The sequence below is a fragment of the Eleginops maclovinus genome, chromosome 2, assembly GCF_036324505.1.
Source record: "Eleginops maclovinus isolate JMC-PN-2008 ecotype Puerto Natales chromosome 2, JC_Emac_rtc_rv5, whole genome shotgun sequence".
NCBI lineage: Eukaryota > Metazoa > Chordata > Actinopteri > Perciformes > Eleginopidae > Eleginops > Eleginops maclovinus.
In genome coordinates this window covers 8831129-8858808 of record NC_086350.1, presented here as the reverse complement: position 1 = coordinate 8858808, position 27680 = coordinate 8831129, and the positions used below count along the sequence as shown (strand labels likewise).

At 41.7% G+C, this 27680-nt stretch overlaps 2 protein-coding genes across 2 annotated transcripts in view; one reads left to right on the top strand and one right to left on the bottom strand.

The window, feature by feature from the left end:
• The window catches only part of ucmab (upper zone of growth plate and cartilage matrix associated b), an 8675-nt gene extending 2237 nt beyond the window's left edge, over positions 1 to 6438 (top strand). The window contains exons 4-5 of the mRNA XM_063912662.1: positions 4918 to 5016; positions 5099 to 6438. Coding sequence (XP_063768732.1) covers positions 4918 to 5016; positions 5099 to 5196 — 197 coding nt within the window. The 3' untranslated portion in view covers positions 5197 to 6438. The remainder of the gene's footprint in view (positions 1 to 4917; positions 5017 to 5098) is intronic.
• camk1db (calcium/calmodulin-dependent protein kinase 1Db) lies at positions 5970 to 27680 on the bottom strand. Its single transcript, XM_063912652.1, has 11 exons — positions 26994 to 27680; positions 17303 to 17434; positions 15409 to 15483; positions 13063 to 13201; positions 12178 to 12304; positions 11850 to 11925; positions 10409 to 10521; positions 9644 to 9722; positions 8492 to 8579; positions 8232 to 8388; positions 5970 to 7861 (listed from the first exon to the last, which is right to left on the bottom strand). The coding sequence occupies exons 1-11, from the start codon at positions 27089 to 27091 to the stop codon at positions 7713 to 7715; spliced, it is 1233 nt and encodes a 410-aa protein (XP_063768722.1). The 5' UTR covers positions 27092 to 27680; the 3' UTR covers positions 5970 to 7712.

The following is a 27680-nucleotide window of genomic DNA, read 5'->3' as shown; positions in this document are numbered from 1 at the left end:
TTCAAATGTTCAAAGTCTTTAATACTGATATACAGTTTATCTGTTAATCCATTAAAATATAACTAAGTGATTTAAATTCCCAGCATTAGTAGTGGAGGTGTTTATACTTAAGTGAAAGTAGCAATACTTAAAGGGGCCCTTTTTATGCTTTTGGGGGTTTTACAAAAAGTTGAAATACTTGAGCGTATTGGTCAATTTCAAAATCATTTATACAAATTTACTGGATTATGATTCTTGATGCATTATTCTGTCTATAACAGCTTGGAACTAATTAAACTACCTCTTACTCAAATGTAACACTAAATGAATAACAAGTCTTAAACAAACAAAAAATAAATAACAATACAACCCCATATACATGAAGTGGAGTAAAAACTACAATTTTTACAAACTCATTTAATTTCGTGCAGAAGTAGTATAACACACCTAAACATAGAAATACTCAGGTAAAGAACAAGTCCCTGAAAATTGTACTTAAGCACAGTACAATACTTAGTAAATGTACTTCTCTACATTCCACCCACGCTTCCTGCTCTCACTGCATGCACAGACTCGTGCTGCAAATCCTGTTTAAAGGTCAAAGGTTGCGACCTGATTTTTGAAAGGTCAGCACGACTATCCCAACCCTCTCTTATCTCAGCTAACGGCTCTCTCTAATGTCACTGCTGTCAATGTGGTAGCTTCACTGAAACTGAAATGACCGACGAGGACTTTAATGTGCTGCGGGCTTCTCCATTTATCCAGTGCTGCTGCTCAGAGGTCACATGCAGGTCGCCTCGCTGCATCCATATTAGTAACTCTGCAACCGATCCAAAATGGAAACCATCCTGACTAAAGAGACTGTAATGTTGTGACAAACTCAGACTGCTGACCACTGACTTCCATGTGGGCCGACATATTGTATATACTTGTAAGAAGGCTTGGGGAGTAATGGATTACATGTTACGGGATTACATAATCAGGATACCAAAAAAGGTAACTATATTCCCATACAGTTACATATAAAATGACCTAATCAGACTATAAATAAAATCTCTGAGCAGAGGACACCTTTCTGATAATCAACATCTTGGTTTCTTCTTTGCTAAGGTAACATTGTTATCTTGTCTTACATAATAGTTAATCCAAAAGCAACAGAAAGTAATCAGGTTACATTAGTTTTATATTGTGATAGTCAGATTAGGTTACTGGTTACATTGATCTTGTAACCTAACATTTCGTTTTGTCTTTCTAGAAGTGGTGGAAAAAGCATTTGAATTACAAATATAGATAATTCATACAAAATCTTATTTAAGTTAAGGTACAGGAAACATTATTAAAGTATCAAAGGCAAAAGTACCTGCTTCTGGGATTGATGAAACATGTCGGAGCACTTTAGTAATTGTACCAAGTAATATTCCACCACTGCTTTCCCCACACATATGTATTTCTAGATCTAAGGGTGAGACATTACTCATTACTCTTTGTTCCGTCACCAGGGGGTCGAGGTTTGTGTGTTTTACAGCGTCGGCCTTGGCAACACGCAGCTTTCTGTGAATCACCATAATTACCAGCTTTATGAAGTTCACAAAAGCAACTTTTGTTCAGACATGATGATTCACCTGCATGGTTTCCTTGTAGTGTGTGTGTGTGTGTGTGTGTGTCCATACTCGTAGATGAGCTTTCAATAGAAACATTTTTAGTTGATGCAGTTTTATCCCCAGTCATGTGATGGTCTTCTTTGTGGTGAGGCTCATGCAAAGTTGTGATACTATCCATCCATCCATCCATCTTCTCCCGCTTTTCCGTCAGGGTCGCGGAGGTAACAGCTCCAGCAGAGAGCCCCAAACTTTCCTTTCCCTGGCCACATCAACCAGCTCTGACTGGGGGATTCCAAGGCGCTCCCAGGCCAGCGAAGAGATATAATCCCTCCACCTGGTCCTAGGTCTACCCCTCGGTCTCTTCCCAGCTGGACGTGCCTGGAACACCTCCCTAGGGAGGCGCCCAGGTGGCATCCTCACTGGGTGCCCGAACCACCTCAACTGGCTCCTTTCAACGCGAAGGAGCAGCGGTTCTACTCCGAGTCCCTCCCGGATGACTGAACTTCTCACCTTATCCCTAAGGGAGATGCCAGCCACCCTGCGGAGAAATCCCATTTGCCCATCGCTTGTATCCGCGATCTCGTTCTTTCGGTCATGACCCATCCTTCATGACCATAGGTGAGGGTAGGAACGAAGATGGCCCGGTAGACAGAGAGCTTTGCCTTCTGGCTCAGCTCTCTTTTCGTCACAACGGTGCGGTAAAGCGACTGCAGTACCGCTCCCGATGCTCCGATTCTCCGGCCCATCTCACGCTCCATTGTTCCCTCACTCGAGAACAAGACCCCGAGATACTTGAACTCCTTCACTTGGGGTAAGGCTTCATTCCCTACCTGGTGTGGACAGTCCATCGGTTTCCTGCTGAGAACCATGGCCTCAGATTTGGAGGTGCTGATCCTCATCCCAGCCGCTTCACACTCGGCCGCGAACCGATCCAGTGAGTGCTGAAGGTCACAGACCGATGAAGCCATTAGGACCACATCATCTGCAAAAAGCAGTGGTGCAATCCTTAGTCCACCGAACTGCAAACAACCCTCCCCCACGACTACGCCTCGAAATCCTGTCCATGAATATCACAAACAGGATTGATGACAAAGCGCAGCCCTGGCGGAGGCCAACCCTCACCGGAAATCGGTCCGACGTGCTGCCGAGGACCCGGACACAGCTCTCGCTTTGAGAGTACAGAGATTGGATGGCCCTGAGCAGAGACCCCCTCACCCCATACTCCTGCAGCACCTCCCACAGTATCTCCCTGGGAACCCGGTCAAACGCCTTCTCCAAATCCACAAAGCACATGTAGACCGATGAGCGTACTCCCAGGCCCCCTCCAGGATCCTTGCGAGAGTGAAAAGCTGGTCCGTCGTTCCACGACCAGGACGAAAACCGCATTGTTCCTCTTCAATCTGAGGTTCGACAATCGACCGGACCCTCCTTTCCAGCACCTTAGAGTAAACTTTCCCAGGGAGGCTGAGTAATGTGATGCCTCTGTAATTGGCACACACCCTCTGATCCCCCTTTTTAAAGAGAGGAACCACCACCCCGGTCTGCCACTCCTTCAGTACTGTTTCCGACTTCCACGCAATGCTGATGAGATGTGTCAACCATGACAGTCTCTCAACACCCAGAGCCTTCAGCATTTCTGGGCGGATCTCATCCACCCCCGGGGCTTTGCCACTGTGGAGCTTTTTAACTACCTCAGTGACTTCCCCCCGTGAGATTGGAAATGATCCCCCTTCATACTCCAGCTCTGCCTCTAACATAGAGTGCGGAGTTGTCGGATTCAGGAGTTCCTCAAAGTGTTCCTTCCACCGCCCTAACACACTATCAGTTGAGGTCAACAGCGCCCTATCCTTACTGTACACAGCTTGGATGGTACCCTGCTTCCCCCTCCTGAGGTGTCGGACGGTTTTCCAGAACAACTTTGGTGCCGACCTGAAAGTCCTTCTCCATGGCTTCTCCGAACTTCTCCCACACCCGCTGCTTTGCCTCGGCCACGGCTGAGGCTGCTGCCCTCCGGGCCTGTCGATACCTTGCAACTGCATCAGGAGTACCCAGGGATAACATATCCCGGAAGGCCTCCATGCGGCCTCAGGTCCGATGATACGATAACAAAATCGATCATGGACCTTCTGCCTAGGGTGCTCTGGTACCATGTACACTTATGAGCATCCTTATGTCGAACATGGTGTTTGTTATGGCCAATCCATGACTAGCACAGAAGTCCAGTAGCAAACCACCACTCCAGTTCAGATCAGGGGGGCCGTTCCTCCCAATCACGCCCCTCCAAGTGTCTCCATCATTGCCCATGTGTGCGTTGAAGTCTCCCAGCAAGACTAAGGAGTCCCCTTCAGGAGCCCCATACAGGACTTCTTTCAGGGTCTCCAAGAAGGCCGAATACTCTGAACTACTGTTTGGTGCATAAGCACACACAACAGTCAGAGTTTTCCCCCCCATGACCCGCAGGTGGAGGGAGGCGACCCTCTCGTCCACTGGGGTAAACTCCAACAAAACGGCACTCAACCGGGGGCTTGTGAGTATCCCCACACCCGCTCGGCGCCTCACACCTTGGGCAACTCCGGAGAAGAATAGAGTCCAACCCTTATCCAGAAGTAAGGTTCCAGAGCCGACGCTGTGCGTAGAGGTGAGCCCCACCAGATCCAACTGGTAACGCTCCACCTCCCGCACAAGCTCCGGCTCCTTCCCCCCCAGAGAGGTGACATTCCACGTCCCCAAAGCCAACTTCTGTCGCCTGAGTCTGGTCCGTCGAGACCCTCTGCTTTCACTGCCACCCTTCTGGCAGCGCACCCAACCCCATCGTTGTTTCCCGTAGGTGGTGGGCCTGCGGGACGGAGAAGCGGAGGTGTTGCCCACGTTGCTTTTTCGGGCTGTGCCCGGCCGGGGTCCGTGGCAAGCCCGGCCACCAGACGCTCGCTGACGAGATTTAAGGATATTTAACCTTAAAAAAATCCCCAGCAGGCCTTGTGACTTTTCAGGTGACTTGCATCCAGGAGATTAGCTTCTGATAAGTTACTCTTGGCCTAAAGTCTGATGAGTGTGTCATAGTGTCCTAGAAACTTAATACGTACTTCTCAATAGGCTAATTGTTTTTATGATTCTATTTAACTATCAGGTACATACAAAGCATGACTGCTAGTATTGCTAATGATTAATCAAAGAGGGTTTAGAGTTTATATATCAGTAAATACAATTGAAAAATCATGTCTGTCTTGTCTGCCTTATAGACTAATCCTCTGCCCTTAATTAATATAACAATAAACTCTGCATCACAGATGTTAATAATTTTTACACTCAGTTGATCTCTACTTCTATGTGCTTGCAGCTGAGCAGAGGCAGATTCTGGCTGCAGATGAACGAATGAGAGAGTTTCACGAGGAGAAGAGGACCCGGTATGAGAACTTCGCTGAAGAGGAGGATGATGGTAAGCTGGAGTGGCTGAAAGGCGTAAGTACATTCACTCCAGCAGCTCATTCATGCACTAATATATCCTCCATATCTCCCAGAACAAAACGAGAGGAGCCGAGAGAGCACGGAGCAGTGGAGGGAGTTTCACTACGACGGGATGCATCCTCCTCAGGAGTACAACCGTCAGGCCATCTGAGGCCTAGGGCTGAAGATAGGAGATGATGTGAGCTTTAAGAGAAGCAACTCTAAAAACACATGAGGCTTTTCTCCACCGACACTGATGGTTGAGATAACAGCTGATTTTCAGCTTGTTTCTCAACCTTGTGTTGTTGATATTAGCTTTACATCCTCCTTGTTTAGGATCTAAACAGACCTTGCTAAAGTAAATGTAAATGCAATAATAACACAAATAATTATTGCATAGTTTTTTGTCTTTTCTTTTCAACTTTTGAATTAAAAACCAAATCTGTAGGTATTGAAGTACTGTACCTTTCTAATTTCCACAAACTGGCCTTACACATTTAACGAAGGCGAAACGGTACAAAAACAACCACAAAACATAGTTATTATGCATAAAAAGAGAATATATTATATTTATATTGTATGGGCTGTTAATTAACTAAAGATCATTATCATTTTCATAAATAAAACATAAAGTATTAAGCTGATAAAATAATGTTAAGTATGTTTTAATAAAGTAGGGCCTGGGTTAATAGATGTGCAATGACTTCATGCTACATTACCAGAAGAATAATGCATGTGAATAAACTGTATATATATATATATATATATATATATATATATATATAGTACTAACCATACATCCTGTAATTACTCTATATATAATCAGTTGAGCTGACAGTTAAATCTTTTAATGTGGCAGTTCAGATGTATTTTTACTGTAAGAAATGTGTACAAACTCTAGCTAACTCACTTACCTGATATTTACCCTCAAAGAATCAACAACCATGCAGACAAGCCTCTTTTTAATACAGGAAACTACAACTCTAAAGCACATTTCTGCAACAATACGTAATACATGCAAACTGAGGGGCTCTCAATGCTTCATATCTTTTGCTTTCTGTTGATGTTTTTTTTTTTTTTTTGGAGAACAAATATATAGGGAAGACAAAAATAAAACACTCAAAGACCAAAGCTAACTGTGTTGAGATTTTGTATTTACAGTAAGTAGAAGTCAATATTCACCACAACATTTTTAGATATTTAAATATGGCAAAGCCCTCGATATTGGGCATATTCTGGTGGAGTGTTGTTTTTATATCGTTCATGTTGAAGGATTTAAAAATGAAATAGATGTACCACAGAGAAAAATACAAAGACAGATCCTGTCTCCTCTCCGTGTGAAAGTCACCAGAGAGCGACAGAAGAAAAGAAAGAAGGAGAAAGAGTGTTTCTGCTAAATTCAACAGGCTGGTATGAAAGCACAGTGATTAAACACAGAGAGAGGGAGCTGTTCACACACCAGCCTCCTCTTGAGCGCAAGCAGGTAGCAATATATTATTGAACTGTACACTACTGATTAAACGGTTCTGCGATGAGATACGTTTGCATTCATTGGTCATTTTTGACATATTTGCACTGATAAACACTTTCTTTAAATCCAAATATACTTTCTTAAAGGGGAAAACAATCTATTCAGATACATGATACTGTCAATTATAATGGATTTAAAGAAATAAAAAGCATCTGTCGTACTCTCCCAATGGCACATTAGAATAATATGCAGTATGTGGAGGTTTTTACTTTTCAAAGTCCTCATCCGCAGTGAGTGGGTTTGGTTGGCTTCATGTCGAGCACATCCCTGAGAGCTGGTCACACAGAAACAACACGAGGTCGCCCTCCTGTGGTCGAGGAGGACTTCACAGTCAAATCATGAGTTCCTCAAATAAATCACAAATTACAAAATCACAACTATTAGATACTGTGTTTTTTATCATTCAATTCAATAGCTTTCCAGTCCAGTCTAATAATACATTACTTACAAAAAAGTCTGAATATGTTGTAAGAAAATAAATAATCCAATACATTAGTGCAATGCACCGGCCCTCTCAGCGATCACAGCCGTGATTGAAGCACACCTTCCTTTTTCACACAATTTAAAGCAAAGAGATAAGAAACACACTGTCACACTGTTTGGAGCCATACCACCACACATTAACCAAAACTGTCAAAACCACAAGAAAAAAAGTTCAGAGTGCAGATGATGTCACGATTATTTACCACAGTTTGAAGCTTATATTTCACTTGCATAACATGACTCCACTCAACATTTCCACGCAGGATATTTACACAAGGCATACAGAGGAGCGTCATTCTCTCAAGACGCTCACAGTCAAAACTGATAGCAGCATCAATAAAGAGTTTCCTTTAGTGTGGCACTTCCCAGCTGCTTTTTCACCTGCCAGACAACCGTGATCCTGAACGCAGCTTTCACAAAAACAACTTCTGGTGAGCATCTTTCCCTCTGTACCTCCAGGTCTGTATGACAGAGGGAAGGGAAGCAGCAGCGGTGTCGTGCTGAGCCGTGGTAAATGGAGCCAACGCTCCTCAAATTCCTCCCCTGGTTGGCAGAATCAGATGGGAGGTTGCGGGATGAGCAAACTGGGCGAGGACATCGAAGCCTGGGATAGTCGTTTCCCATCTCAAAGCTCTGTGGTCTCCCAGCTCACCTCCCGCGGCACCTGGCGTCATTTAGTCCCAGTGTGGATGACCGTGACAGGTGGAGGGTCGGGGCCGCGAGGCATCGGCCACCGCAGAGGATTCCTCTCTGACAGGAGAGGGGGTGTCAGAGTCCTGATTGTACACTTTAACTGTGGAGGGCAAAGGTGCTATCGGAGGACCTGCGGGATAAAATATAGTTTTAGTAAAGAGTTGCAAGTCATTAACTAAGTTTGGCTTGACAGGCAGGGACAATAAAGGTTAAAGGTCAAGTCTGGACATTTTGATTATTACATTTAACGTCAGTATGCTGCTTGTCATGAAACAATTACTTCGGAAACACCCTCACACCACGAATTTTTGATGCTGGATTACATTTACAGTCAATGAGAAGCTGTATGTATACTTCTTATAGATAAAGCTTACGTTAAATCAAATTTCTCTAGTCAAATCAGTTTAGTCTGTTTAATAAATAATTAACTACATTACTTTTTAAACCATTTTCAGCAGCACTAACGTGGACACGTTGGCTACGAACTGAGTGTCACTCACAGTCCTTCAGGGACGGCGGGTCGCAGTCCACAGACTGGCTCTTGGCCGGAGGGCGGCTCTGCGGGTTGGAGTTGGCGTTGTGATTGCTGCTGCCGAAACTGGTGCCCAGCTGCAGGCGCCGCATGTGGCGGATCACAGCCGTCGCATTAAAGGCTTGCTGTGAAGAGAGGATATGAACAGACATAAGTAAACCAAGTACAAACAAACCATTTGCAATTCACAAAGATAGACAATATTGTGTTCAAGTCTTGTGTACTCACCCTCCATTTGCTTTTGGCAAAGTTTTTCCGCATTTGTCGACTGACTGACTCGTGTATGTTCTTACAGAGAGCAGTGTCACCAGCAATCCTGGAAATATAAGTCAAGACCTTAAATATCATGTACATGTTTCATTTTAATTAGCTTTAAATCAAGCAGGTTGATCCCATAGGGGTCTGTCGTCTCTTTTACAAGGACTATCTTGCAAAGAACAGCCGTAAACTATTAACAATAAAGCCAACATATATGAAAACTAGAACAAATTATCCGATTAAACTATTTAACATTGACAGCCTTTTATCATTACTAAAAATCATTCAGTGTTAGCATGCTTTGAGGCTTAAAATGACTCAATACTTATTCCAATGCAGAAAGTTGAGAAAACTTTGGGATTCTGACTTTGGGAATACTGAAAGTCCTGCAAAATGAGATTGTATCTTCAATAATTCCAATTTTAGAAGAGAAGATAAGTAGCCGACTCCACACACACAAACACAGCATTACCTAAATAGATTATTTTTGTATCAGTAAAGCCTCTGGGATTCTTCCTAATGTTGTTTTCCTATCTGCTCGGATCATTTATTTTCATTCTGCTAAAACATCTGTGATTGATGGGGGGGATATTTGCATCGCTTTGTCACATTCATCATAATATCTCCGCATGAGACCTTGTCAATGAAAGCCATTTCTCTCGGTTATGACACCCGTTACCGGTGTCACAAACCTCATATTTGTAGAGAGGGGCCACCTGCCCAGTACCGTTAATGCCTTACAGAACTTTCCGTATGAGCCGGCCTCAGCCGGAGACAGCAGCCCACGCTCGCTTGCTCTCGTTAGCTGGAGCTCAGGCCTGGGAAGACATCCTAATTGTTCATTAAAGCGTCCACATTCTTCAAGGATCCTTCAGGACGCCAGCCACTAATTGGCGGCCATTTATTCAGCAGATTTCTCTCGGCGGCTGGCGGTGCCAAGCAGAGGTGGGTTCCCGGCTTGCAGCCATGGCGACAGATGACAGAGGGAGGACATGCTCTCCATGACAAATACGCAAGCCTGGCAATCTGCGTCATACTGCTGTTTAATCGCACCAAAATGTGCATGTGGCTCCCAGTGATTGTCTGGTTTTGGGTGCAGTGTGCTGGGGGTTTGTCTCTCACCATGGATGCTCCAGAGCCTGGTCACAGACGAACCTCTTCTCCGGGTCCTTCTCCATCAGGCAGCTGATGAAGTCTTTGGCTGAGGAGGGACATGACAGGGTCAAAATGATGTAAAGCTGAAAATATTAGGGACGTTTTTTCCAAATTCTTCAAAAGAACTACGCATTCTACTACAGATTTTAGGTAAAAGAGATGAAACGCGTACTTAATATCAGTTTGTTTACTAATTTTAAATAGGAACCAGGACATGTTACATACATTGTGCAGAGGTGTCTTTGAAAAACAACTGTTATTCAACTTAAGAAATGAATAATGAACTCTTGTAAACAAAATTCCCTTTATTTCTTGAAATGTATGCATGCTTGGAATTTGCTGACTGAAATATTCCCACTATGTCGTGCTGCAGGGCAATGATCGTGTAGGGAAATCATTTGTATCCTACTTAAATTCTCTAGAGCACATACATACTGTACACAGTACACCTCACCTATTTCAACTTTTAAAAGAATTAATTAAAGCTAATTGTACACACATTATGTTAAAACATTTATTTGTAAAGTGCAATGTGATGAGGAAAATAGCAGTGTTGGAAAGATAGGGATTAGATAAATTATTAAAATGTGTTTCAAGATCAAAATTGGATGACATCAGTTCTTTATTGAAAAATATTAGAAAAGGGATGGGACCTGACAAATAAAGTGTTACCTCTTAAAATGTAAACACAATGGTATACACAGAGAGAGACAGAGGCACTAAGTATCTCACCAGAGTCTGATATGTCATCCCAGTACGGAGCGTCAAACTCGTAGTCTGCTTTGAGAATCTGCTCAAAGAGCTTCGAATCGTTCTCGTCATAGAAAGGAGGATAACCACACAGCCTGGGAAAAAGAAGATGAGGGATTACACAACAACAGTCTGCGTGAGTGCCGTCATCAAGCTGATGTTAGAAACTTTAACCCAATTCTAAAAAGGATTAGCTGTGGCCTAATCTCATTCACTGGCATTTAGCTTTTTCATTTAGCATGCAACAGGAGACTGTTAGGGAGGTTACAGAGACTAGAGCCAGGCTAGGCACAAAAACGGTTCATTGTTATATGATGGGGGAAGGACTGCCAAATCTACTACATAAATTCCTTTTGTATATTTAAACTGTGATCTATATTGTGAATTATTCTAAATTATTCCATAAAATACACCTAGCAGAAGCTGATTTTGAGAAACACTGCATCAATTACCTTAAAATGTCCTCACACCTATTGAGCGGTTAACGACATCAGGGATTTTCTCTTTGCTAACGAGCAACACTGCTTAATTAATTTAACAGCTTCCCGCAACACTTTCCACTGAACGCTTTACAGTCTCTTTAAAATAGTAGCCAGAGCAAATGGTGCATATATTAGAATCTGGATTTATTTCAGGTTTAATGTTTTCGACTTCTTGTGGGCAGTGTTAAAGTTAACACATCTTTAGGGTGGGATCCTTTATGTAATATTTATTGGTGTGTTTAGTATTTCCATTTAGCTGGTGTGTTTCTCTTTTAATAACTTTGTCAAACTGCTTGTCAGTCAATCACTTTGCCCCAGACTAAAATATGTAAAATATGGGACGAAATGTTTCTGCAGACATTTATGAAACCCAGAGGATGAACACTAATGAATTTGGAGATTGTAGCGTAAACATTAGATTCATAATTCAGTTTTTCAGTGAAATACACGTAGGGCTGCGGTCTTCTAAATGAATTCATAGTCATCTAAAATATATGATTAAGTCGAGTAATTGATAAGAAGATACAACCGACAGAGGTGTAAGAATATCCTAAACAAAGAACAATGCTAAAGCTTTAGTAAAGCATGATTGTGGGCATGCTAACGTGAGAATGTGTGCCTCACAGAGCTAGCATTGCTGAAGACTAAAATTCAACGTAAGAAATTAATAAAATAAAGTCAAAGATATATAAAAGCATGATTGTGAGCATGCTAACGTGAGAATTGTACAATGTGCCTATGTAGCCTAGCATTGCAGCTACATTGTCTGTAGGTGTAACTTTGCCCCTTGTTTTGTTCTTTATAAAGAGGGTTTTAATCTAAATGATTTTGCTGCTGGTTTTTCATGGGCCTGTTTGAATACGTTTTTAAAAATAAATGAAAATCTATGAACACACAACTCAGCTCAGTTAATAATCATCTATTGAAACGTGAGCACTTACAGAATATAGGCGATGACCCCAATGGACCAGCAGTCCACTGCCTTACTGTATGGCTTCTGAGCTAAAACTTCAGGAGCTGCAACAAGAAAATATTTCAAAAGATGATCAGATATTAAGACACATTAATATAGTGAAACAATGCAGACAGTTTTTCAAACATTCATCATGACACAGAGGCGGGAGCAGAATGTAAATGTTTGTTGTTTTCCTGCGGCAGATGGCTAAGGTCAACCTGTGGCTTCTGCCTGGTCAGATTTAATCACGCTTAGCCGGCTAGTGGATCTAATTATCCTGGAGGAAGTTTCCAGAGATCAGAGGGCGTCCTCACCCACGTATCCTGGAGTCCCGCAGGCCGTGGCCATCACGTCACCTGTTCCCTCCATCTTTGACAGGCCGAAGTCACTGATCATGATCTTTGATTCATCATGGGGGCTGAAGTAAAGCAGGTTCTCAGGCTGAAAATAAACAGAAAAGATTTACAAACTGGGTCTGTGATACCAATCATACATGAATGCATGGACTGAAATGCAAAATTAAGGGAATAAAATTTGAATTTAAAACTAAAATGTATATCTTTATGCTTCATTGTCTGAGTATCAAACAATAGAAAAGAAAAAGGCTTAAAGGCTAACCCACCTATTTTCCTAAAAGTGCAGAATCATTATTGGTTGTTGATATATAAAGGACGCATGTATGAGTGCACATTTCTTTGTATATATTAAGATGTTGTTGCTTATTTAAGAGAGAGGCCCTCAAGCTATGTATGTTTTGGTTTAAACTTCATTTTCCAAATGTGTTTTGAGTTTATCATGAAACCAAAGAAAAGTAGTTACAAAATATATGTGTCTCAGTTTTGCTCATGGGACCTCATGTATTAATATATATATATTAATTTCAGTCATCAAGGCAGTAACATCATGAAATATGAAACTAAATCCACCAGATTTGTCATTTAAGAATCGGGGGGTTTTACAGCTCATCCAAGAGGCTTCATCACTTTCAGCAAGAAGGAAAATCCCAGACATTTAACCTCCGTGGGTGATGCCTCGTGAAGTGCTCACGTAATATCCTCCCTCACAGGTTAAATTGAAGGGATTTCCCTCTCACTACGACTGAAGGGTCCTCCTCCATGAGTGGCAAAACCTTTCTAGCTCCTGTAGTGGATTTTGTGAGGAACTATGTTAAACTATATATATAATAGACCCTGCTATACCTTCAGGTCTCTGTGCACGATGCCCATAGAGTGCAGGTAGTTGACTGCATCCAAAACCTGTCGAATGAGGCGACTGGCATCCATCTCAGTGTAGAATCCTTTCTCTACGATGCGGTCGAACAGCTCGCCTCCAGACACCCTGTCAGCACAAGAGAAAGGTTTATTTAATAAAACGTAACTGTCCAGTGGCATGAACATTGTAATATTAGTATTTAAATCACAAATTATTGATTTCATCTCAAAAAAAGGACCTAGTTTTTGGCTTATGTTGCTGCCCGGTTAACCTACAAATTACAACCCAATTCCTCTGCAGTAAATATGATGCGTGGATGCGCATTTGGCTCCTTTTTCAGTCCCCCTTACAAATACAAGTATTGTTACTTCTCTACTTAACCCTTGATCCTGCACCAAAGTTTCCTGATGAAACCCTGTTTATTTGTCACATACATGCAAACAGCAGAGCACACACAGTGAAATTGGCCCTCTGCATTTAACCCATCCCAGCACTAGGAGCAGTGGGCAGCTACCGTGCAGCGCCCGGGGAGCAATGGGGGAGGGGGGATTGGAGATGTCCGGTGCTTTTGCTCAAGGGCACCACAGCAGGGCCCAGGAGGTGAACTGGGACCAGTTCACTTTCCATATTTCAAGTCTGTTTGGGGACTTGAACCGGCGACCCTACGATTCCCAGTCCAAGCCCCTACTGACTGAGCCACTGCTGGACAAAACAAACTCCGTATAGCTCGCCCTGGGGGAGTAACAGGTATAGCGTCTCCCCTTCCACTGTCAGTCTCCCTTCACTGACAGGAGTAGAACCTTGATACCACAGGTTGCCTCTGGGTGTTCTATACCTGGGGCCGCTGCGCTGACCGGTGAGCTACGCAGTGACCCAGCCAGTGATTCAGCCTTAAATAATTAAGGTAACAGCCTCCTTGTTGGAATAAAACAAGTGACTTTCTTTTATTATAACATTTAATTTCCCAAACCTTGGGGTATTGTTGCATTTTAGACCTTGAAATGTCAACCAAAAAGCGTGTTTTTGTTTTAAATGGTATTTCCTTATTCTTTCTTGGCTGTAGAGCACTTACAATTGTGACATAAATACAGATTAAAATGATTAGTGGGAAACCCCAATGACACTGGTTCATGTATTGTACATGGATCAATTAATTGAAATCTCTTGTTCAGTTCATCACCAGATTAATTAGATGATTACATTTAATTGTCATTTAACTGCTGAAGTTTAAACGGTGTGTTTAAATCAGGCAGTGGTGATTATATACTTTACTTTTCCAAATGCACTTTCATCTTGTGTCATCATTACTTTTGTCCCTTTGCCACATTATGTAACTTTGAATTGCTTGCAACGGATGTATCAGCAATTTAATCTTATCTACTTTAAAATGCATTAACAAAAGGCCAAGACACAAGTGACTCATATTAGGTTGAGCGATAATTATGAGAATGTGCCTGTGGATGCAAGGCAACATTACGCACCTTTCGGGGACACAATGAGGGCAGATAATGGCTGCCTAAATTGCTGGTGCATTAGTCACAAACACTGTGAAATGATGTGGTGAGGGGAGAGGTCTCAGAAATCATGACGATATATGGCTCACAGGAAAGCGGCCCAGAGGTTTTCACACATTTACTTTCACAAGCACTGACCGAAATGCATTTCAAGTTGTTTGCAACCCTTTTAACTACATCCTAGCAATTTGACTCAATAGTTGTGAAAGCCTCAACACAAGATAACGCTTAGACTTTGTGATCTTAAAGATAATATGCTTATTGCCGTTGATGCTGTTTATCAAACAGTATGACATCCACTCTAATGTCAGCACGTTATCATGTTTATATTTCCTTCATATAATCATGTGTAATATCGGTCTACCTGGATAAAAATCTTTTGCATCATGCACCAAATCATTTTACATCCAGATGGCTAGAGGAGTCTTTGAGGGTCCTGGAAAGACCTTCAGAACGGCAAAGAGAGATTTCAAATGACCTTCTGAATATTGCACAGATTAGGGGGTATTTTTTTTTTTTGAAAACAGGTGCTTAGCTCTGTGACTCGAATATAATAATAAAATAATCACACTGGACAGACACAAAGGGGGCTTACTGCTCCACATGACACAGACTGATATGAGAGTGCTATCAATCTTATTATATAACCCTCGGATCAACATATTCCTCATATTATCTCACTCATCTTTAAAGCCCCGCTGAATTCACTCAGACGTTCATCTGAGGCCAAAAATACCGTAGGTACATTACCGACGTGTATTCCAAGAAAACGAGACAGAGATGACCTAAACTAACGATGTGATGGGTTGATGTACTTACAGCTGCATAATGAGATACAGGTGGTTCGAACTCTCATAGATATCCTCCAGCGCCACAATATTCTCGTGCTTTATCCTGCAGAGGGAGGACAAAAAAATGCACATTGCGTGATGTCAGCCTCTTTTTGTTTCAGCACAGGCCTTTAATGAGGTGCAATTAGCCTTTTCTGTTGTTAAAATGATGCCCTGCCAACAGAAAGCGGACATTTTGTTGCTATTGGTTCGCTGCACTTTGTCTGTGATTACACTCGGTGTGTTTGTGCACGTGTGGAAAATAAAGTGTATCCTTCACCCAGGGAGAAGGTTTTGTGTGTGATGGAGAGCGAGGGGGGGAGGGGAGGTGAGGCAAGGGGGGGGAGGGATTCTTAGAGGATGCTACCCAATGAGTCATGAAGCGGCAACCCCCGTCAGCAGGAGCACCTGAAGGAAATAATAATACAGGGGGGATGAAGATGCTGGGAGTCTGTGTCCAGGCAACCAAACACACAAGGTTTTTATAAAACCTCTGTGAGGAAATATGCAGATGACTGAGTGTGTTCACAAGGGCAGGTGGCTGAAAAGGAAAATGTGGGGGAGGAAAAGGAGGAGGAGGAGGAGGAGGATGAGGAGGAGGAGGAGGAGGAGGAGGAGGCAGGCAGGGGGAGGCTGAAAGGACTAAACAACCTTCACAACTTCCTTTTCAATACCAAGTCCAGAATGAAAATAAGGTGTGCAGTTTTTCATAGTGAGCCATGTAAAAGGATTGAAGAGAGGAAGGAAAAAGGGATGAGAAATCAAAACAGGGATGATTCAAAGGATAGCAACTGTAACCAGGCAACTACACCCAACAACTGGCATGCTCGTTTCAACAGTGAGTGATAACCGAGCTCCTCTGAGGGATTACCCATCAGGCCCTGCAGGAGGATCACCTGGTTTCAGTGCAATCCTATCATACAAGTGTACACTGTGAAGACCCAAAATGGTGGATATTTTATATTATATTTCACCGTTGCTTTTTTCAATATCAAAAATAAAACAAGAGTACACAAATTCTAAACAGCAAGATTATGTTTAGCTCTTATTGCCTTTAATAATTGTATAGCTTGAGATAATAAAAGGAGAAGAGAGGGAAAGGACTCCTTCTTTTGCACTCCTTCCTGATTTAGCCTCAAAATTTAAGGTGATTGTGTCCGAAACTCTAAAATAGTCACCTTGATACTACTCCTTAAAACACTTCCCATTGTCTGAATACATTTGGTCAGTTATAATTGTGGTACATTTTCAGTCTATATAACCTTTAATAATTGTATACCTTAAGATAATGAAAGAGGAAGAGAGAGACATGTCTCCTTCTCCTGCACTTAACCCTCTGTCGTGCAACAAAATTCCCAGATTTAGCCTTAACATTTAAGGTGATTAATGTCCAAAACTCTTAAATAAACTCCTTGTTTGAATCCAACTCAGAGACTTTTATTTATCTAAAATCCTCACACTTGAGTTTCTAAAGCATTGAGTTTATCGATCAAAAATAATTAGGTTAGTTATTGTTATAATATATTCACTTGTTCTTACTTCTTTTTTTTTACTGCAAAGCACCTCAAAATGTGACATATTGACATTGCCTTTAATGACAGTATAGCTTAATGATAATGAAAGGGGAAGAGGGAGAAATGACTCCTCTTGAGCTGTATATGCCTCTACCAGGTGAGCTTTCGGGGGTGGATAGATGGGATTCGACAGGGAAGTCATTTAAGCCCGACAACAGTTGTTAAATAAAGTGAGCGGCACCAGCCTCCTGGCTCTGAGTCATCACTCAGACACACACAAGCTTCCCTAAGGACGCCGCGAGGTGCTGACCCTTTCTAAAGTACTGTTCTTCTGCACACTCCCCCGCGGCTCACTCAGACGGTACCTACTTCCTAAGAACGGCGATTTCATTTTCGATGCTCGTCTCCTTCCCCTTTAGTGCTTTTTTAGGGATGCACTTGATTGCGACCATCTTTCCTGTGGCCTTCTCACGAGCCATCACCACTTCAGAAAACGCACCGCTGCAACAGAGACAGAGAAATACGTGAGCCGTAGGAAGAAGTATTCAGATTACTTGAGTAAAAATACAAAAACATTGATTGTCAAAATACTTAATTACAAGTAAATGCCCTGCATTCAAAATCATTCTTAAGTTAAAGTACAAAAGTTTGAATCAGCAAAATGCTTTCAAATAAATAATGTAAAGGTTAACATTGTGAAGAAAAATTGCCCTTATATGTGTATGTAATTATATTTATACATGTGACATTTCTAGATAATAGTGTTGCATCAAGTAGCATTTTACTTTTGTAGACCAACAAAGTTCTGATTGACTTTTTGTAAACATTTAAAATAATTTGACTCTTTTGTGACAAAGAGTTTAATTTTTAGAGAGGCATTTTGTTAAAAGTAGATAAAGCTTATAAATAAATGCAGTGGAGTAGAAGTATCATTAGTGGAGATACTCATACGCAGTAAAAGTACAAGTACTTCAAAATTGTACTTAAGTACAGTACTGCGCTACTTTACTGTGTTAGTCCTGCTTTATATGCACCCTAGTCAATATTGACTCATCGTCAGTGAGTAGATAGAGGGCACTCAGGCGAGAGTCCACAAACAGCATATTGTGAATATTTACTGAGAACTGCCAAAGTCCCTGACTATGGCCGACAGCCGTCTGTGTTGGCTTAAGCTCGGTGCTCGTGTGCAGCCAAAAGCACAGCAAACACTTTTAAAACCTCTAAAAAAACACCCATTTAGGACGGCAGATAGCGTGTCCTCCTCAGGACCATCTGTCTCCATACATGAGAGCCTTTACAAAACAAATACAGAATTAAAGGAATATTTGCTCAAGCAATCTGTATCTGTTGCTATGATACCACATTCAGTCCACCTTAATAAATCTGGCTGAGCCGGCAGCGTGATTTGCCCCCCCCCCCCCCATCATCATCCTTTTTGTTTTCACCTTCACAGGCGTTCCTCTCCTCAATGCACCTTTAGAAGAATGTGGAGATGTTTTTTTAAAAAAGGATTGTTTGATTTTGTACAGTGGAGAAAAACAACAAATGTGATTTTAAAAAGGCGCAAATTACATCCACTCATGAGCTCTGACGAAGGCTTGTTTGCTGCAGCGCAACCGAAGGAATACAATCGAAATCTGAGCCTGAGGCTAAAGAAGTGAGATTGTGTTTTTATATCTCCTCTCTTCTTTCAATTCATAAATTCTTGATAAACTGCTAACCAAGCCGGGCGGTACTTCATTATTTTATACTCAAATAAATAAAGCTCTGTGCTTTTATACTTCCTTATAATCCTTTCTCCCTTCAGTGGTTTTAATTTATAATAGTTTAAATATTTGTATTTTTTGCAACCTTATCCTGAAAGCATACACAAGGCTCGCTAAAACGCCATTCAGCCACATACACTGTATATTTTATATAGTCTTTTTTATACAATATTGCACATTTTCCATAGTGTTTATTTCAATAGATTGAAGGATCCATTGTAGTGTTTGCTGGTAGACATTTCAGTTTGATGGATTTTCTAGCTAGCAGCCACATGTATTTAAAGGAAAAGGGGTATAATGTTACAAAGGAGCAATCCACTATACCAGCATCTCTTTAGTAATCTCCTGCCAAGACAGGACAAAGCTGGGAAATCTTTTTTTTAAAAAGCCTCTCTTTCTGACAAAAAGGTTTAATTGCAGAAATAACATTGGATGACAGTGACGTAGTGAAACACACCTTAAATGACCTTCGCCTTTAAATTAAAAAAAGGGCAACACGGCCAACATCAAAAGGTCCATTATATTCTCAGAGTGTAATCAGTTTCTCCCACCGGGCTCTAACCTCAGCACCACTCGCTGCATTAAATCCCAGCGAGGCCTTCAAATCCACGCTAATCCCTCACCACTCCAGCCTATCACGGGGGGGAGGGTCAGTAAGAGCACATGAACACAGACTGCACACAAACACACTACCTGGACACAAAGCTGGCCCCGGGGTGTCATGGCGGGGGCTTTGAGCGTGCGCCCTTCTGACTTTGACCTCGTTCTTACATGACTTGGGACAATATGCAAATCGTGTACGTGAGGAAGTTGTTGCTTTATTTGATGGCATGTAACAGCACTATCTTTCCAACTGCAGCTGTTGCAACCCATTTCCCCAGCTGTGTGGACATGAGCAGGAAAATAAAATCCTCCACTGTCAAATGCCTCTCTTGCAAGCTGGTTTTATTTTCAGAGCATGCTTTCTGCAGCAGGGGAAACGTGCTGATGAAAACCACAGGAAGCCTGCGAACTCACTGAGGGTGTTTAGAGAGCGTAGCACCGTTACTCCCCACCCCTGCTCACCACATTAACAAGCAGCAACATCACTTCCTGTGAATGACAATGAATGACAGAATCTGGCGCTGTCAATTCACTAAGCTTGAGAAATGAGCTGCAAGTATTGAATCTATTTTTCCTAATTCACAGAAAAGAGAAGGTGCAATGTCTGTTGGAGACATATGGTGATGGTACTACCCACATGCCATCTATTTGCACATACACACAAAGATGCAGTAACACCTCCACACACAACCCAAGTGATACAACCATTAGTTAGGCAGCTACTCCTCTGTAAACTGGAGGAGGGCTTTACCAGGTGAGTAACTGGGGGCGGATAGATGGGATTCGATAGGGAAGTCCTTTCAATTGTTGTTAAATAAAGTGAGCGGCACCAGCCTCCTCAGTGTCAGTGTGTTGATTGATTGATCATTTCAACACAAAAATGACAAACAATTTCTGATTCCAGCTTTAAAAATGGGGCAATTTGGTGATTATTTTGTCATATGGTAATACAATGGTTTGGAAAGTTAGGCAATAAGAAGCTGGTCCTTCGCCCCTTAAACACTTCTTTAAAAAAAAAACTGAATTGGTTCAACGATGATGAAAATAATGGTTTGTTGCAACAACCTATGAAACAACCAGCACCTTATTAATCTCTGGAATAATCCTAGCTGTTGGAGATGAGCATTAAGTGATGAGAGAAAACCTGCATTTGAACTAGACCCTTTATTTAAACTCATCTCAATCAATCCTGCAAGATAAATACGAGCAGAACAAATCTTTCTGCCCCAGCGGTACTGACTCACTGAGATGAATAATAACATTTGAATTTTAAATTCGTCTGAGCCACCTCTTCACGGCTCTCGGATGACAGTATGAGATGAGTGTGTGTGTGTGTGTGTGTGTGTGTGTGTGTGTGTGTGTGTGTGTGTGTGTGTGTGTGTGCGTGTGCCACGATCAAGCCAATAGGCTGACTAAATGTGAAATGTGAATGTGAGCTGTGCTCTGTGTGAAACTGATGCAAAGTGAAGTCGTGAATCAAACATCAAAAACATTTCTGGGCAGTGACCTCAGCTGGTTGTCCTTTAAAGATTATGAAAATGAAGCGCCACTGTTAGAGTGAGTGTCAGAGGTTTTCTTTTTCTCTTTTCCTAAAGGAGGGGGTCTCGACGTCGGGCTTATTAACATTGGCTGTACTGTGTCACTGCTGAGTAATCACCCTGAATCGTCTTGTGTAAGATGCATTACAGCGAGCCGTTACGCAACATATGGGATGGAAAGAGCAGGCCTTATAATGCAGGTAGAGTGATCAGCAGAGTGACCTTCTGTGTTCAATGTACAGCAATGACATAACAGATAATATAAGCTTTCAATAAATAAATAAATTACATATAATTGGGGAAGCAAGCAAGACAGATATTGGATGTATAGGACAATAAAAAACAAATTATCATTCATTTCATTGGTCCCTGTTCAGCTCAATTGGTTCAGTAGGGTATTTATTTTTGTTTTATTTAAAACCAATGTATTGCACTTAAGCAGTATCTGTATATTTATCAGAAATAGCATGGTCATCGCCAGATTGCAGCTTTACTAGGATCTCTCTGAATTGTTAATAGAAGTTATATTGGCAGCAGATTTACAGTTACAACAAGCACTTCTTATTTTTAACAGCACCATCTGCTCGGCTCTGATATGCTACTCTGTCGACTCAGAGCTCTCGAAAATGCAGAGTCAGCTGGACAAACTACGTGAAAATAACAACATTTCCAACCAACAGGCACTACTTTCTGCATGCTATTTGATATACATCATCGTCATCATCTGAAACACACTAATACTGGACGATAGATCTCTCTTTATAATAGTTTTTGTGTCTGCTGTTAAGAATCTTGTAAAAAAAGGGCAGTAGTTGAAGTTTCCAAAACCTGTTTATATAGTATTTAGTAGGAATATCAGTGATAAAACAATATGAAATTGCTGTTGATTTCCAGCTAATAATGGGTTTTTCAGGCCAATCCCAATGTTAAAAAACAAGGTTATGTCTTTAAATGTTTGTTTTTTCCAGTCAAAAACCCACAAAAATGATAGAAAATCAGGGTAACGTTGGGCTTTTCCATCTTTAAAGGGTTGAAAACTGTATTTTTGGTCATTTTGGACATAAGATGACATTTACTCAATTATGAAAATAGAGGCAAATAAGTTTCTGTCAATCGAGTTATCAATGCAACTCTACAACATTAGATTGTTTAGCCTTGTTAGATAACTGTAGTGGAGAAAAAGAAACACCAGTTGCATGAAATGGTACGACTGAAGTATAGTACACATATTTCAAAGTTGTCCTTTCCACCGCTGCAGAGGACCGATGTCATCAGATCAGGTTGGCTCTTCCTTGCTGACTGCCAGACTAACCAACACTAGTTCATGCCCTGCCAGGTAGCAAACAGCACTGACCTGATGCTGCAAATTAAATAAAACTCCAATAATATGACTTGAATGAGATCCAGAGGCTCTCTCAGTTCAAACGACAAAAGCTGGAAACCATTACCCAAAAAACACCCTGAATGCACCGGAGGCTGCTTTCCAGGAATATGCAATACAGACTGATGATCAGTTTACAGCGTGATAACGGGTAATGGGACTCATGAAAGAACTCAAAAGGAAACACATCTATAGAGGGAAAATACTGGCAGAAAACTGTGTAAGGGCGGTCGGAGAGAGGATGAGATATTTAAATAAGGATCAGCAAAATGCCTGTCAATATATATGGATTTTGTGAAACAAGACTAGATATAAGATTTCAGATAACGGTATATTCTAATATGGCAGAAGTGTTGTCTTTCACCTGGTTTTAAAGGCTGCATCATAGTAATGGGACGTCATTTGATACTTTTTATTATTTGTTTTAAGCCACTAAGTCATCATAGCTACATTACTGATCATTATTTATCAAAAAACTCTTTCATAAATCTCTTTGTATACCTTAGTCGGGGGGATTTGGTCAAAATTACTGTGATATTTGATTTAACCATACCGCCCAGCAGTAATTTAAACAAGGATGATTTTCGCTTCCCGTGCTTCGAAACAGGTCAGTGTGCTACACTTTTAACACACTGAACGCAGCATGTAGTACACGTTGGCTTTGCAGTTGTTCATTGTGGTGAGAGAGACATGAATACTGATGGAAACTCATAGTACGCATTATTTTATTTGACTCTCCCTCATTACTGTCAATGACAAAGTATCTCCACCCACAGTGACTGTAGCTGGAGGACGGTGGTGGGTAGTCTCCTTTGGTGGGTGAGCAACCAAGGACGTCCAACCTGCTAGTTGCCTAGCTGCCATTTTCCTGCATCAAGGAACAAATTAGTCTCTACAGAAGCTGATGTTCAGAAAATTATCAATGCATAAAGGTAGTCACTTAAATGCATCACGGATCATAGAATGTATAAGACAAAAGCCTGTTATCTCATTAATATTATATGTTTGGAAATTAATGGTAAAGACAAATTGGACTCCATTTTTTTTACTTCTGTAACATCACTAAATAATATTCAAGCGTCTACTGGTTAGGGCTCAAAACACATTGTACGTGTCAAGCTACGGGGTTGTACATCTCTATGTGGATAACCAATCACAACAGAGCTGGCCAGCTAACCAATCAGAGCAGACTGGGCTCTGGTTTCAGACAGAGGGTGAAAAGAGGTGCTGCAGCACCGGCAGTATGAGAAAAAAAAGACCTTTTTGAACATTAAAGCATGGAGACATGAAACAGTAGAGGCACAAAGCACAAATATGGACCTGAAAATGATCATAATATGTCCTCTCTAAATCACATAAAAGCAGGGGTCACTCGTAGTGTAGAACCAGCAGTCCCCCTCGGCTCTACAGAGCGAAACACACGAGTGTTTTAAGCTCATTGTTTCTCTGTCCAGACTATTACTCAACTACTTTAGTTCACTACCACTGTAAACTAACTACTCCACCAAAGTTAACATCCAGCTGGTGAACAAACTGAGATCTAAGCTGAGAAAGAGAGAGATACTTCGCCCAGGAATGGGGAGAGACCAACAATAATATAAATATAAATACTGGGCTTATATTTAACATGTGTACAGAAACACAACTCAAAATGAATGATGATAATGTTTGCTTTTTAACTGGTCAAAGGGTAAATAAGACAAAATACATACATTAGCTGGTCAATAGTGCATACACTGCATCGGCGCATTCAATTATCAACAGGGAGGCACCGATCCGATAAACTTTATCAGTATCTATGAGTTACAGACCTATTTAAGCAGATGGGAGTATTGGCCATGATGTGACTCACCCACATTAAAATACAGTTTCCTTGACAGTGTTGTGTTTCCACAATCTTTTGTTACATTTGTGAGTCGTGACGGCCCCACTGACGCAGACTTTGGAGCCACAGCAATCTCCATGTAACCCGTTATTAGAATAATGCTGATGCGTGCCACGTCAAGGACACTGATTTTAAATGTGGGTATAGCTTGTAATCGAGCAGTTTTAGAGGAGAGAAAAGAAAATTAGTGCATCCTCATTAATCAGTCGGCGACAGTACGTTGTTACTGGGGTCTGGAAGGTGTTTGTGCTCAGGTTACTTAATTTGCTTCCACAGAGTTTCAGCAGCTTAAGGCTCTCAAATTAGCCACAAGGCAAAGTGGAGGTGAGGTTTGAGGACTGGCTTCAGTGTCAAAGATCTCATTAGCTTACAAACAGCTACTGCAAGGAAACACGGAGAATAAGTGTGACCAAAGCTCTACTGTCACCGCCGCAGGCTTTTTACTCCACCAACTCCTGTCAATATCTAATCACAACGTTCACACGCAGACACGCAGGCCTCCGGGGGCTGATGAAATCGGATCTCTGTGCAGCCATGGTGGAAAATGTATCCTTTACTTAAATAAAAGTAGCCAAAACACAATGTAGGATTACTAGGTTAAAAGTAGGTAAAAGCAATACATACAGTATATACCGATAAAGTTCTCAAAATACACAATCTGCAGCAAAAGCTCCATGTGAATATGTATTGTTAATATTTGATTATCATGACTGATTTTATTGTTTTGAGTAGAGCTAATTTTGATAACAGTAAAATGAAGGTAGCTTTTATTCATGACATTGCATCATATGTTAACTAACCAGAGGTTTAATGTGTCACATGTCACATCGATTTTCACATCGATTTTGGCCACGATTACCCTAATAGTGCACTATTAGGGTAATCGTGGCCAAAATCGTTCTATCAATATTATCGCAAAATCTATCTACAAAAATTAAAATTTGATCAATAATACTGAAACCAATAATTATAGTAATGATGCTGTCAGTTTATAGCACCTAATGTAAAAAGGGCATAGCATCTGTCAGATAAATGTAGTGAAATAAGACAGGTCTTAATGAGTATGTAAGTATGTCAAATACAAATACTCAAGTAAAGTACCTCTTAATTGTACTTAAGTATTGCACTTGAGTACATGTACTTCCATCGCTGGTGTGTAAAAGGAAATGAATGAGGATTGACAGGGAGACCTTATAAGTAAGCTCCATTTGAAGGTGGAGCAGTAGGAGCTTGAGGAGGAGGAGGAGGAGGAAGAGGAGGATAATCCTAGTCTCCTACTCTGGCCAACACTTCTTTCTCGTATATTTTTAATCCTCAAGCAAAGCTGCAAGGCTTCCAGCCCTTAGCTGACCTTTTTTGAACCTTGCTGTGCGCTCATTTATTAACAAGCACAGGAACTACATTAAATGTTCCCGATTCCTGAAGTGGATCATAAGGGGCTGAATAGTGACAAACTGGTCTCAGAGATGTGTGTTCATGTTGTGGGCGAGCAATGTGTGTTCCTCCAACCTGGCCATTGTGTGGACAGTAAATCAGGATGATTCACTGCGTGTTGTTCAGAAGCGCTTCACACATACATGAAACCCAAGGGGAAATCGGAACAGCCTCCAGGTAGCAGCGTCTGACTGTTTAGAACAACAGATGAAGTGTCGAGTGAGCTTTATGAATCACCAATCTGGATGAGAAATTGTATGATCCTGCTCCTCAGTAAAGAAACAAACCAAAAAAACTGTCTGTCATGCCAAACAGCACAAAATGAGAAGACAGATTATGATGTTGGCAGAAGATGAGGCTTGCATGTATTACAACCACAAAGTGTCTGTTTTATCATCCGTGAAATATTCCAGTTTAGCTACAAACATGGTGACTTGAGGCCATTTCTTTCTTCATCTCATATTCACACCAGTTTCTGTTTCCAATTTTTAAAAACAAGCATATTTCCCCAGGGAAACCCCTTTCTCGCAGAGGCCCTTCCCCGAATCTCCAGCAATACAAACGTCATTAAATTCCTCCGAGCTATGGGAGGATGGTCATGTCTTCAGGGGCTAAAGATCAGCAGGAAGAAATGAGAAATACATTGAGTCACAATAGTGACTCACTGACCTCTTTAGCAGTTTGAGGTCTTGCATTTAGGGGAACAATTAGGCTGTCTGTCTGCAGCAAAACTTAATTCAAAAACAGGAACAAACGCATGAAGTCAAGCAGCACTAACAGGGGACCAAAATAAACTGGAATTTGGTTGCTGTGGTCCAACGGAAAGAGAATAACTTCATCCAAAATGGTCCCTTCACACAAATATAACATTAGAGCGTTTAATCTGCAAACAAGTATCTGTTAACCCAGACATAATGTGTCTCTGCTTAAACCTGCCCTTGTGTTTGGAGAAGAAAGACACTGAGCACTAGAAGTCAATACAGATGGTCCCTTAATTGAAGAGCTGATTTATGTGAGAAAATAGGCCCTGATGTCTTTTTCATAGTTCTCATGTTGTATAAAACGACCCTAAACTAAATGGCTGCCTGCTCTGTGTATCTCCCTGGTCCATGGTAGAATAAAAACACGCTGTTTTTGAATGAACTCTGATGTAGCTACCTAAGGGTACCTAGCGGTTCTGACTTCACACATTATTTTGTCTCGTGAAACATAATTTCCACTCCCTGAACAATCCATTCAGGGTTAAATATCTTTAAAATGTCTCTTTTTGACGGCTGTAACTTCAAAAGGCCTTTTTTCTCTTTTCCATCGAGCAGTTCTGAGTGAATTCAACAAATATTCAACAGCTGTCAGTCTCCACCGATTCCACGGAAATGAAAAGCATTGTGTCATTGTTGTCTGCCACTAATTTGCACAACTGGATACAAAGTTTGTGTGTTATCGGGTTACTCACGTCCCAAGGACTTCCTTAAAGTCAAATATCTTCTTGATATCATCGACATGCTTTTTCCAGGACCCATCACTGCTGGACTCGCCGTTTTCTTTCGCCATTTCGCACCAGGGGTGGGGAGAGGAGGAGGAGAAGAACAAGAGACGCTGCTGGAGGATCAAGCACAGCCAGCCTCAGAAAAAAAAAGAAAAAGAAAAAGTACTTGTGTGTTTCGCCAAGGGCTTCCTGGCTATTTGTCAGACTATATAGCTTCCACAGCCCATGCATGCAGCCAGGCAAGCCCAAAGGAAGGAGGTATGTCCTACCCCGAGAGGTTATTTGACTAATCTGTTTGACGTAGCGGATCCCGACTCTGAGCTTCCCCGCTGTTCAGATCCCTGTGACTGGGAAACACTCCTCCTCCTCCTCCCCCTTTGTCAGGCGGGATTCAGTCAGTGGCAAAGCGGGGATGTAGTGAGCTGAGGTCGGGCTGCCTGCAGGAGGAAGACACTTCACATCCGAGCTGCTGTGTGTGCTGTGTAACACCGACCTTGCTGTGTTTCTCCAGCAGCAGGAGGAGTGGGAGGCTGCTGCTCCGCCTGTCTGTCTGTCTGACAGCCTGCACACACTGAACCATTTAAGTGTTCGCATTGCACCAAATCACCGGCCCGGTTCAAACTCTCCTGCACTGACCCCAGTCTGTGTTTTACA

What these genes read in the sequence shown, in the direction of transcription:
- camk1db (XM_063912652.1), bottom strand. Translation starts at nt 27,091, where the DNA reads ATGGCGAAAGAAAACGGCGAGTCCAGCAGTGATGGGTCCTGGAAAAAG. An exon ending in GAAATCGCCGTTCTTAGGAA is followed by an intron (nt 15,484 to 17,302) that starts GTAGGTACCGTC and finishes CTCCCTCTGCAG; the next exon opens with GATAAAGCACGAGAATATTG. An exon ending in CGGGACTCCAGGATACGTGG is followed by an intron (nt 11,926 to 12,177) that starts GTGAGGACGCCC and finishes TTCTTGTTGCAG; the next exon opens with CTCCTGAAGTTTTAGCTCAG.